The sequence below is a fragment of the Petromyzon marinus genome, unplaced genomic scaffold (genome assembly GCF_048934315.1).
Source record: "Petromyzon marinus isolate PM22_M1 ecotype Great Lakes invasive population unplaced genomic scaffold, UKy_Petmar_22M1.pri1.0 PM_G_Scaffold_67, whole genome shotgun sequence".
Lineage (NCBI taxonomy): Eukaryota > Metazoa > Chordata > Hyperoartia > Petromyzontiformes > Petromyzontidae > Petromyzon > Petromyzon marinus.
Window position 1 is genome coordinate 882208 of NW_027423021.1, and position 13858 is coordinate 896065.

At 47.5% G+C, this 13858-nt stretch overlaps 1 protein-coding gene across 1 annotated transcript in view; it reads left to right on the top strand.

The window, feature by feature from the left end:
- LOC142920128 (uncharacterized) overlaps positions 1-13858 on the top strand; it is a 38279-nt gene that overhangs the window by 6766 nt on the left and 17655 nt on the right. The window contains exons 2-3 of the mRNA XM_076062588.1: positions 2242-2305; positions 3933-3992. Of these exons, the coding sequence (XP_075918703.1) occupies positions 2242-2305; positions 3933-3992 (124 nt within the window). The remainder of the gene's footprint in view (positions 1-2241; positions 2306-3932; positions 3993-13858) is intronic.

Below are 13858 nucleotides of genomic sequence, written 5' to 3' on the forward strand. Positions count from 1 at the left end.
GTGTGCAAAATAAAAATAATAATAAACCAACGGAATAAATTGGCTGTATTATTCTACACAGGGGTTAAACTGTTCGAAAATGCAATTGCCAGAGATTCAGAACTCCCCGTACTTTTGATTTGCCTCAATATAAACAGTGTACCGAAGCCCCTGCATCATGATTAAGACGGATGCACTGCTTGTAGCTTGGAAGAGTCCACAATGATGGGGTGGGATAGAGGATATTATTTACCTCTGACTTTATCCCAGGTTTATACGGTGGAACTGCTTGTCCAAAGAATGTAATATTGCGCTTTAAAAATGGATCAAATATGAGAACAAACGCGCCGTCGTTCACCCTGTCAAATCTCTGGAATTAGACATTTTATTTTGAAAACCATTTATACACAACGCATTTTTGTCATTTCGCACTATTCCGTGTGCCAGAGGTGATATAAATTGGAATGATATCAATCTGTATTCTTAGCTCTTTCGGTAAAGTCACGTTGAAGGGAAACAATAAATAATAAAATATATATAAAACAATAAAAATTCTCACGACGTTTCGACCATAACACAAACGGTCGTCATCAGGTGACGACCGTTTGTGTTATGGTCGAAACGTCATCAGGTGACGATCGTTTGTGTTATGGTCGAAACGTCGAGATAATTTTTATTGTTTTATATATTTTATTATTTTATTGTTTCCCTTCAACGTGACTTTACCGAAAGAGCTAAGAATACGAATTACTGCAGTCACGAAAGCTTTAAATCAAAATATCAATCTGGTTGGTGCGTACAACCATTCCAGAGATGATTCCTCGAGACGTCTTTGCAGTAAATATTGTGGCACGAAGCCCGCCTTAAATATCGCAAATTCTCCAAGCCAGCCTCCGATAGAGCTTGTAGTGAAACGTTTCTGGATTGAGAAAGGTTACTCTGCCACCCAGCCTGACCTCGCGGTAACCCCACGAGTTCCCATTGCAGCAGGTCTGGCTGTATGGGAGAAAGCGGCTGCGGTACTATTTGTGGGGGTGAGTTGTGGGGGGGGGGGGTGCTGGGGAGATGTAGTGATGGGGAGGTGGGGCTGAGGGGATGTAGTGATGGGGAGCTGGGAATTAGAGGGATGAGGCTCGTGGTGGTGGTGGGGAGAGAGAGAGAAAGAGGTTGCGGTGTGGAGGGGAGTTCAGTTGCCACGTTGTGTTGTTTGGCGGTGAAGTAGGTCGAGAAACGGGAATGGATAGACAGACAACCAGGAATGGATGGACACATAATGGGGAATGGATGGACACACAACTGGGAATGGATAGACACACAACTGGGAATGGATAGACACACAACTGGGAATGGATAAACACACAACTGGGAATGGACAGACATACAACAAGGAATGGATAGACACACAACCAGGAATGGATGGACACATAATGGGGAATGGATGGACACACAACTGGGAATGGATAGACACACAACTGGGAATGGACAGACACACAACAAGGAATGGATAGACACCCAACCAGGAATGGATGGACACATAATGGGGAATGGATGGACACACAACTGGGAATGGATAGACACACAACTGGGAATGGATGGACACACAACCGGGAATGGATAGACAAACAACTGGGAATGGATAGACACACAACAAGGAATGGATAGACACACAACTGGGAATGGATAGACACACAACTGGGAATGGATAGACACACAACAAGAAATGGATGGACACACAACGAGGAATGGATAGACACACAACTGGGAATGGATAGACACACAACTGGGAATGGATAGACACACAACTGGGAATGGATAGACACAAAACTGGGAATGGATAGACACACAACTGGGAATGGATAGACACACAACTGGGAATGGATAGACACACAACTGGGAATGGATAGACACATAACTGGGAATGGATAGACACACAACGGGAAATGGATAGACACACAACTGGGAATGGATAGACACACAACTGGGAATGGATAGACACACAACTGGGAATGGATAGACACACAATGGGAAATGGATAGACACACAACAAGGAATGGATAGACACACAACTGGGAATGGATAGACACACAACTGGGAATGGATAGACACACAACGAGGACTGGATGGACACAACGGGGAATGGGTGGACACACAACCGGGGAACGGGTGGACACACAACCAGGAATGTATGGACACAACGGGGAATAGGTGGACACACAACCAACGTTATTTCCCTGTTGTTCTTTCACGCCCTACCTATTTCAGACCCGTAACGTCCCTCTCTATTATGGCAAAAGGCTTGAGAACAACGCCCCGCTGGTGTGGCACCGTAGGCCTACGTGGTAATCTGCGTGTGACACAGAGATAAGTGCGGGCGAATACCGGCTGCGTCGCACGCGTGAACGTGAAGTGAGCGCGGCACTGTCGGTGTTTGAAGCGGTTAGAAAATGAAAGGAGACTCAGAAGAAGAGGCGATTGAGCTAAATTTGTGGAGGGTGGGGGGCGGTGAAAATTTTATTTAAGAGCATTTTCATCCCACCCCCCCCCCCCAGAATCTATAAAATAAACACAATGACAAGCATCATGTTAGGCATCAGAATGGCTGTTTTGATATGGTGTGCCAAGATCAAATGTAACGCGGAGAATGTGGTTTGCAGGGCCGTACAAATGATGATGGGTCATGACAATGTTTAAGGCCCACTGTTTATGCACTTATGCTGTTGCAACGTGGGGTGAAGGCATCGATGTACAGAGTTATGCTATAGAGGAATGGCATGAAAACTGTTGGTTTATGTATTGATTTAACATTCCATTACCAAAAACGTTCTTCCGTTATCTCGGAACGTAACGTGTTTTATTTTTATAACATTCTTCGTACAACGTGAACAGCCCTTGTCACAGGCCACTTCTGGATGAGGACTTCCCCCTTGCCGTGCGGGTTGTGGAGGTCATTTTACCACGCCGATCCGTGCGAGTATTATGAGGCGGGGGACATAGGAGTAGAGTACAACAGCGTACCGTACTGCTTCTAACAGGCTCGACGTAGCCCACAACACACGACGTTCGGTTCGAAGCACTTGGTCTGTGCGCCCTTCAGTTGCTTGGGTCAACAGTGGGGCTAAGTTTTTGCCCAATCATCGCCAGCTGGATCAAAAACGTAATGAACTGACACCGATGCTCAGCTCCGTGATGACCCATTAAAACACTATCCAGTCTCAACCCTTTGCGTACCATAATATTTGCTTCATATTCTTAGTTCTTTCGGTAAAGTCACGTTGAAGGGAAACAATAAAATAATAAAATATATATAAAACAATACAAATTATCACGACGTTTCGGCCATAACACAAACGGTCGTCATCAGGTGTGTCGGTTTGCATTAATTTATTTATTTTTAAACGGTGTATTTATTTATAAAAAAACGTCAGCGCCACGCGCAGCGATTTGGCAGTTTATTTAGAAGGACTAGTCCATCTATGTTCTGAAAAGAGGAGGGGGGAGACGAAAAAATTAATGTATGCTGTCTGAAAGCCACTGTAAGCGTGAACAATCAATTAAGACCTTATTTGATAAACCATTTCAGGTCTTAATTGATTCTTCACGCTTACAGTGGCTTTCAGACAGCATACATTAAATTTTCCGTCTCCCCCCTCCTCTTTTCAGAACATAGATGGACTAGTCCTTCTAAATAAACTGCCAAATCGCTGCGCGTGTCGAAACGTCGTGAGAATTTATTTTATTGTTTTATAGATATTTTATTATTTTATTGTTTCCCTTCAACGTGACTTTACCAAAAGAACTAAGAATATGAATTACTGCAGTCACGAAAGCTTCAAATAAAAAATATTTGCTTCATTCATCTTTCTCTGTCTCAACTCACGTCATCGTCATCGCCCTTGCTGTTGTTGTTGTTGCTGTTGTTGTTTTTTGCCGTTGCCGTTTGTGTTTCTGTGCAGGTTCATCAACGCTCGCCGTCGGGATAGTGCAGCCCATGATTGACCAGTCCAACCGAGCAGGCAAGTGTCCGCTCGCTGACTGAGCCATCGCCACAGAGGCACAGGCACACGAACACCCCCCCGAGTTGGTTGCTGCCGTGTCGGCTGTCACGAGAAATTTGACACCAAAACAACAGCTTACGACTCGTGCCAATTCTAAGTTAGATTTTCCAAAAAGTACGGTGGGGGGGGAGGGGGGTGGAAATAAAAGTCCACTTATTTATTTTCTGACAGTTTTTACGCACGCTCGCCAGGGAGTCGCAACTTCTCGAGGAGCCTGCCGAAATTGTCAGCGCGGCCAGAACTATTTTTGTAAAGATCCAGTGCACAAGCGGCGTGTGAACACAGCACGTGAACACAGCACGTGAACACACAGCACGTGAACACAGCACGTGACACACAGCGCGTGAACACAGCACGTGAACACAGCACGTGAACACAGCACGTGAACACAGCACGTGACACACAGCACGTGAACACAGCACGCGGGTAGATGTTGCGTATGCGATGCGCCACCTTGCCAAGGCTTGCCAGCCACAGCGTCGTTACCCGTGCAAACTGGCACTGGTGGTGCCATCGTTTTACAAGTTTTACAAGTTGTGAGGGAGGGGGGGGGGGGCTGACAGCGCAATGGGGAGAGGACGTATGATTTCGGAAAGGGGGTCACACCAACAGGCCAGACTATCGCATATGGTAGGTCCGGATGACCTCCGTCGTGGCCATTAAGCCGACGAATCAGTCGAATTATAAAATCTGTGGTAATTCTTGTATAATTATTTAAATCATTCGGGCAGGATCTGCATGTCGTAGGCCTAGCCTAGGACTCCCCATGTATTGAAATTGGCAGAGCGGTTTCGGTGATATTCTCTGAACCACCATACGTATACATACGGATAGATCAAAGGATTATTAAATAGATGTGCTACTCAAGTTACATGTCAGGGCATCAGCCACTGGGTCACGAGCGTTAGTGTTTGAAATGGAATCCCTTCCTGAATACCGTGTGCCGTTCTACAGATTGGACACTATGCAAGATTTGTTCCCTCTACTTGCAAATACTATAGGTTCTCTCTCTCTCTCTCTCGCATTTCCACTGAAGCTATGCCAATGAAGACTTGGCTTGTGACTAATCGTATGAATGCTCGAATCAAATTAACATATTGGCCATTCTCAGTCTACTTATGGATGGATGGATTGATTCCTCCCTGATGCCTTGTCGGTCATGGGGGTTTTAGCCGTGTATCACCACGCTGGCCAGAGCAAGTTTGTGAAAGGAAGTGCCCAGGACCGGATCAGATGTCACTCACTATTGATTTGAGCTGTGGCAAGGAATTGAACTGCGGTACTCTAACTACTACGGCACTGTTCCCCCCGTAAGTGATCATAACCATTCATTATTAATGTCACAGATCAACTTTGACATCTAGTTAGTTATTCTGTGAATTTCTATTCAGCCATTGTGGCAATGCTTTGAATTAATATCTGAATGAGCAGGAGTTTGTATGAACTCCTCCTGTTCTGCAGAGTGAGAGTGAGTGGAGTTTGTATAACCTCCTCCTGTTCTGCAGAGTGAGAGTGAGTGGAGTTTGTATGATCTCCTCCTGTTCTGCAGAGTGAGAGTGAGTGGAGTTTGTATGATCTCCTGCTGTTCTGCAGAGTGAGAGTGAGTGGAGTTTCTATGACCTGCTGTTCTGCAGAGCGAGAGTGAGTGGAGTTTGTATGATCTGCTGCTGTTCTGCAGAGTGAGAGTGAGTGGAGTATGTATGACCTCCTCGTGTTCTGCAGAGTGAGAGTGAGTGAGTGGAGTTTGTATGATCTCCTGCTGTTCTGCAGAGTGAGTGGAGTTTGTATGACCTCCTCCTGTTCTGCAGAGTGAGAGTGAGTGGAGTTTGTATGATCTGCTGCTGTTCTGCAGAGTGAGAGTGAGTGGAGTTTGTATGATCTGCTGCTGTTCTGCAGAGTGAGAGTGAGTGGAGTTTGTATGACCTCCTCCTGTTCTGCAGAGTGAGAGTGAGTGAGTGGAGTTTGTATGATCTCCTCCTGTTCTGCAGAGTGAGAGTGAGTGGAGTTTGTATGATCTGCTGCTGTTCTGCAGAGTGAGAGTGAGTGGAGTTTGTATGACCTCCTCGTGTTCTGCAGAGTGAGAGTGAGTGAGTGGTGTTTGTATGATCTCCTGCTGTTCTGCAGGGAGTGGAGTTTGTATGACCTCCTCCTGTTCTGCAGAGTGAGAGTGAGTGAGTGAAGTTTGTATGACCTCCTCCTGTTCTGCAGAGTGAGAGTGAGTGGAGTTTGTATGATCTCCTGCTGTTCTGCAGAGTGAGAGTGAGTGGAGTTTGTATGATCTGCTGCTGTTCTGCAGAGTGAGTGGAGTTTGTATGGCCTCCTCCTGCTCTGAAGAGTGAGAGTGAGTGAGTGGAGTTTGTATGATATGCTGCTGTTCTGCAGAGTGAGAGTGAGTGGAGTTTGTATGACCTCCTCGTGTTCTGCAGAGTGAGAGTGAGTGAGTGGAGTTTGTATGATCTCCTGCTGTTCTGCAGAGTGAGTGGAGTTTGTATGACCTCCTCCTGTTCTGCAGAGTGAGAGTGAGTGGAGTTTGTATAACCTCCTCCTGTTCTGCAGAGTGAGAGTGAGTGGAGTTTGTATGATCTCCTCCTGTTCTGCAGAGTGAGAGTGAGTGGAGTTTGTATGATCTCCTGCTGTTCTGCAGAGTGAGAGTGAGTGGAGTTTCTATGACCTGCTGTTCTGCAGAGTGAGAGTGAGTGGAGTTTGTATGATCTGCAGCTGTTCTGCAGAGTGAGAGTGAGTGGAGTATGTATGACCTCCTCGTGTTCTGCAGAGTGAGAGTGAGTGAGTGGAGTTTGTATGATCTCCTGCTGTTCTGCAGAGTGAGTGGAGTTTGTATGACCTCCTCCTGTTCTGCAGAGTGAGAGTGAGTGGAGTTTGTATGACCTCCTCCTGTTCTGCAGAGTGAGAGTGAGTGAGTGGAGTTTGTATGATCTCCTCCTGTTCTGCAGAGTGAGAGTGAGTGGAGTTTGTATGATCTGCTGCTGTTCTGCAGAGTGAGAGTGAGTGGAGTTTGTATGACCTCCTCGTGTTCTGCAGAGTGAGAGTGAGTGAGTGGTGTTTGTATGATCTCCTGCTGTTCTGCAGGGAGTGGAGTTTGTATGACCTCCTCCTGTTCTGCAGAGTGAGAGTGAGTGAGTGAAGTTTGTATGACCTCCTCCTGTTCTGCAGAGTGAGAGTGAGTGGAGTTTGTATGATCTCCTGCTGTTCTGCAGAGTGAGAGTGAGTGGAGTTTGTATGATCTGCTGCTGTTCTGCAGAGTGAGAGTGAGTGGAGTTTGTATGACCTCCTCCTGTTCTGCAGAGTGAGAGTGAGTGAGTGGAGTTTGTATGATCTCCTGCTGTTCTGCAGAGTGAGTGGAGTTTGTATGGCCTCCTCCTGCTCTGAAGAGTGAGAGTGAGTGAGTGGAGTTTGTATGATATGCTGCTGTTCTGCAGAGTGAGAGTGAGTGGAGTTTGTATGACCTCCTCGTGTTCTGCAGAGTGAGAGTGAGTGAGTGGAGTTTGTATGATCTCCTGCTGTTCTGCAGAGTGAGTGGAGTTTGTATGACCTCCTCCTGTTCTGCAGAGTGAGAGTGAGTGGAGTTTGTATGATCTGCTGCTGTTCTGCAGAGTGAGAGTGAGTGGAGTTTGTATGACCTCCTCCTGTTCTGCAGAGTGAGAGTGAGTGAGTGGAGTTTGTATGATCTCCTGCTGTTCTGCAGATTGAGAGTGAGTTGAGTTTGTATGATCTGCTGCTGTTCTGCAGAGTGATAGTGAGTGGAGTTTGTATGATCTCCTGCTGTTCTGCAGAGTGAGAGTGAGTGGAGTTTGTATGACCTCCTCCTGTTCTGCAGAGTGAGAGTGAGTGAGTGGAGTTTGTATGATCTCCTGCTGTTCTGCAGAGTGATAGTGAGTGGAGTTTGTATGACCTCCTGTTGTTCTGCAGAGTGAGTGTGAGTGGAGTTTGTATGACCTCCTGTTCTGCAGAGTGATTGTGGCGTTTGTAGATTATCTCCCCCAGTTCTGCATCTGTTTCCTCTAGATTTTCCATCATTCCTCCTCCTGCAGTTAAACACAAACACAAGTGCAAACTGGAATTGATTTAATAAATATCCCAGTGGCTAAAAAAAAGTACCGGACGATTACTCATTCGGGATTACACGCAGCAGCAGCGGCAGCAACAGCAAAATCGCTCTCCCTACCGCGGACAACTTTGGCAGGAAAAGTCTTGAGACACGTGAGTGAGGCTTTGAAGTGAACACCTCGATATGCGTACGTTCGATATCTCGAACTTTGGATTTGTGACCATTGCTTTAAGCAGAGGAAGGACCTAACAGAGAATGGGTTGACGACAGCGGAAGAGATTGGGTGTCAGTGTGATGTGGTGCACTACTTGAGCGTAATACAAAGCAGAGAGAGAGAAAAGTGGAAATGACAAATGATGGAATGTGCAGTGGACACCTAACGGGGCCACGTGTCCATGAATCGTGGTGATGATGATGATATAATTACTTTAAACGAAAGGCTAAATATAAAGTATGATCAAGTATAACATACAATATAAGTGTACGACGCTACAGGAAGGCATAATACAGAGTGGTTTTTGGGGCGTTAGATCGTGTAAATATACATGTGTCGTTAAACCCACTGACCACCCGACACAGCCAATTACTAAGGTTTGTCACGTAAACAAACTTTACATAAACCGTATTAACTTCACATCTCTATTTACGCGATCTACCACCCCCCCCCCCCCCACTCACCCATAAAAAATAACCCTGTACTATGGATTATATTGGTCGCGTCAGCCTGCTTGTTAAGCCGAGGTTTTGCAGTCCATGAAGGAGTCGTGGTAGCTGTGTTCTGATTTAGATCTGGAGCGATGGGATAGCTTCGTGGGTAGATGCTGCTGGGTTGAGATGCCGGCAGTGGCTCAGGGAGGCCTTCATCCAGCAGTGGATTGGTGCGAAAGAATCCTAAATACATGGCTGATGATATTATTGACCCCATGCACAACACCGCAGGTGTTCTCTCTCAAGCGAGAATGTTCACAGCTGCCAGTGAGTTGAAGGATTTCGAATTTTTAATCCGACTTGGGGGGGTTGGCTCAACCCATCATCCTCTGCCTCCAGCGGAGGTGGGGGGAGGGTCGATAAATTGGGTACCACTTTGTTTTGGAAGTCAACAGCGATTTGCCTTCACAAAAATGAACTGAAATAAAATATAATTATATGAGCAGTCTCCAACCCTTATACATCGCTCTCTGGCCTATGTGCAGTGTAGGAAGGCCATTGTCCGAAACGTCGCCTTATACAGGGACTCCTCTGCTTACGAACGTTCGACTTTCAGAGATGCGAAAAACCTGTCCGTATGTCATGTAGATGCTACATGAAGAACCAGTGGCATCTACATCTACAGAACGTGAAGAACCAGTGGCATCTACATCTGCAGAACGTGAAGAACCAGTGGCATCTACATCTGCAGAACTTAAATAACTAGTGGCATCTACATCTACAGAATGTGAAGAACCAGTGGCATCTACATCTGCAAAACTTAAATAACCAGTGGCATCTACATCTACAGAACGTGAAGAACCAGTGGCATCTACATCTGTAGAACGTGAAGAACCAGTGGCATCTACATCTGCAGAACTTAAATAACTAGTGGCATCTACATCTGCAGAACGTGAAGAACCAGTAGCATCTACATCTGTAGAACGTGAAGAACCAGTGGCATCTACATCTGCAGAACGTGAAGAACCAGTGGCATCTACATCTACAAAACTTAAGTAACTAGTGGCATCTACATCTGCAGAACGTGAAGAACCAGTAGCATCTACATCTGCAGAACGTGAAGAACCAGTGGCATCTACATCTACAGAACGTGAAGAACCAGTGGCATCTACAGCTGCAGAACGTGAAGAACCAGTGGCATCTACATCTGTAGAACGTGAAGAACCAGTGGCATCTACACCTGCAGAACGTGAAGAACCAGTGACATCTATATCTGCAGAACTTGAAGAACCAGTGGCATCTACATCTACAGAACGTGAAGAACCAGTGGCATCTACATCTACAGAACGTGAAGAACCAGTGGCATCTACATCTACAGAACGTGAAGAACCAGTAGCATCTACATCTGCAGAACTTAAATAACTAGTGGCATCTACATCTGCAGAACGTGAAGAACCAGTAGCATCTACATCTGTAGAACGTGAAGAACCAGTGGCATCTACATCTGCAGAACGTGAAGAACCAGTGGCATCTACATCTACAAAACTTAAGTAACTAGTGGCATCTACATCTGCAGAACGTGAAGAACCAGTAGCATCTACATCTGCAGAACGTGAAGAACCAGTGGCATCTACATCTACAGAACGTGAAGAACCAGTGGCATCTACAGCTGCAGAACGTGAAGAACCAGTGGCATCTACATCTGTAGAACATGAAGAACCAGTGGCATCTACACCTGCAGAACGTGAAGAACCAGTGACATCTATATCTGCAGAACTTGAAAAACCAGTGGCATCTACATCTACAGAACGTGAAGAACCAGTGGCATCTACATCTACAGAACGTGAAGAACCAGTGGCATCTACATCTACAGAACGTGAAGAACCAGTAGCATCTACATCTGCAGAACGTGAAGAACCAGTGGCATCTACATCTGCAGAATTTAAAGAACCAGTGGCATCTACATCTACAGAACGTGAAGAACCAGTAGCATCTACATCTGCAGAACGTGAAGAACCAGTGGCATCTACATCTGCAGAATTTAAAGAACCAGTGGCATCTACGTCTACAGAACTTGAAGAACCAGTGGCATCTACATCTGCAGAACATGAAGAACCAGTGGCATCTACATCTGCAGAATTTAAAGAACCAGTGACATCTACATCTACAGAACTTGAAGAACCAGTGGCATCTACATCTGCAGAACATGAAGAACCAGTGGCATCTACATCTACAGAACTTAAAGAACCAGTGGCATTTACATCTACAGAACTTAAAGAACCAGTGGCATCTACATCTGCAGAACTTAAAGAACCAGTGGCATCTACATCTGCAGAACTTAAAGAACCAGTGGCATCTACATCTGCAGGAGATTATACAACTTTTAAAGCGCATTCCCCGTGTTTAGTGTACACGCCGTACAACACGTTTGGAGTAAAGTTACGAACAGAGACCTCTGGAACGAAACTCGTTCGTAAGTCGAGGAGTCCTCGTTGTATATAAAAAGTCACCGCCAAAGCACAATCACCAAATTCTAAGTTCTCTCTCCCTGTGTGGACGTGGGAGGGGTGTGGGTTCCACCGACCACTGCTCCACCCTCTATGCTCCACGCTCATCCCCGTCCAGAGGAATGTGGAATTTCCACCGCCGTGCAAGCACGTGACTTTTGACGTCTTACGGCCTCTGTTGCCGCCATGTTGGGTAAGTAGGTTCCGCTGTTTTGGACGAGCGTTTGCAGCCATGTTGGGTGAGTAGTTTCAGCCATCTTGGGTGAGTAATTTGCCGCCATTATTGGGGGAGGAATTTTTTGCCTTGAGGGCCGTTTTCACAGTAGCAGTCAAAGTAATCGACTCAGCAAAGGTCCTCTGAATCGATTCCAGAGACGAGCCATAGCATCAGATTAAAATTTACGATTCCCAATTTTGTATGGCAGTAATCGAAGAATCGATTACTGTTTGTATTTTGCAGGCGAGGTAACAAAAGCGACCCGCGCAAAAACTCCTCCTCGATACGATTGTTCTCTACATAGTACAGCGTAATTAATTAACACAATTAATGAACACTTTACCTCATAATTTACCTCATGATTATCGTATTTTAGCTTAACTCGGGTTTTTTTTATTTTGTTTTGTTTTGTTGTTCACTGGTGGTGGGGTGGGGATTGCTCAATATTGGTGACGACCTCGAGCAGAGAGACGGGGTCAGGGTCAGCGTGACCTGGCTGAAGGGAGGGGATACGTGAGGGGGATACGTGGGGGGGATACGTGAGGGGGATACGTGAGGGATACGTGAGGGGATACGTGAGGGGATGCGTGAGGGGGATACGTGAGGGGGATACGTGAGGGGATACGTGAGGGGATACGTGAGAGGGATACGTGAGGGGATACGTGAGAGGGATACGTGAGGGGATACGTGAGGGGGATACGTGAGGGGATACGTGAGGGGGATACGTGAGGGGATACGTGAGGGGATACGTGAGGGGATACGTGAGGGGGATACGTGGGGGGATACGTGAGGGGATACGTGAGAGGGATATGTGAGGGATACGTGAGGGGGATACGTGAGGGATACGTGAGGGATACGTGAGGGGATACGTGAGGGGTATATGTGAGGGGATACGTGAGGGGATACGTGAGGGATACGTGAGGGGATATGTGGGGGGATACGTGAGGGGATACGTGAAGGGGATATGTGAGGGGATACGTGGGGGGATACGTGAGGGGATACGTGAGGGGATACGTGAGGGATACGTGAGAGGGATACGTGAGGGGATACGTGGGGGGGATACGTGAGGGGGATACGTGAGGGGATACGTGAGGGGATACGTGAGAGGGATACGTGAGGGGATACGTGAGAGGGATACGTGAGGGGATACGTGAGAGGGATACGTGAGGGGGATACGTGAGGGGATACGTGAGGGGGATACGTGAGGGGGATATGTGAGGGGATACGTGAGAGATACGTGAGGGGATACGTGAGGGGGATACGTGAGGGGATACGTGAGGGGGATATGTGAGGGGGATGCGTGAGGGATACGTGAGAGGGATACGTGAGGGGATACGTGAGGGGGATACGTGAGGGGATACGTGAGGGGATACGTGAAGGGATACGTGAGGGGATACGTGAGGGGATACGTGAGGGATACGTGAAGGGATACGTGAGGGGATACGTGAGGGATACGTGAGAGGGATACGTGAGGGGATACGTGAGGGATATGTGAGGGGATACGTGAGGGGTACGTGAGGGGGATACGTGAGGGGATACGTGAGGGGGATACGTGAGGGATACGTGAAGGGATACGTGAGGGGGATACGTGAGGGGTACGTGAGGGGGATACGTGAAGGGATACGTGAGGGGATACGTGAGGGATACGTGAGGGGTACGTGAGGGGGATACGTGAAGGGATACGTGAGGGGGATACATGAGGGGGATACGGGAGGGGATACGTGAGGGGATACGTGAGAGGGATACGTGAGGGGGATACGTGAGGGGATACATGAGAGGGATACGTGAGGGGATACGTGAGGGATACGTGAGGGATACGTGAGGGGGATACGTGAGAGGGATACGTGAGGGGATACGTGAGGGATACGTGAGAGGGATACGTGAGAGGGATACGTGAGGGGATATGTGAGGGGATACGTGAGGGATACGTGAGGGGGATACGTGAGGGATACGTGAGGGGATACGTGAGAGGGATACGTGAGGGGGATACGTGAGGGGATACGTGAGGAGATACGTGAGGGGGGTACGTGAGGGGGATACGTGAGGGGATACGTGAGGGATATGTGAGGGGATACGTGAGGGGTACGTGAGGGGGATACGTGAGGGGATACGTGAGGGGGATACGTGAGGGATACGTGAAGGGATACGTGAGGGGGATACGTGAGGGGTACGTGAGGGGGATACGTGAAGGGATACGTGAGGGGATACGTGAGGGATACGTGAGGGGTACGTGAGGGGGATACGTGAAGGGATACGTGAGGGGGATACATGAGGGGGATACGGGAGGGGATACGTGAGGGGATACGTGAGAGGGATACGTGAGGGGGATACGTGAGGGGATACATGAGAGGGATACGTGAGGGGATACGTGAGGGATACGTGAGGG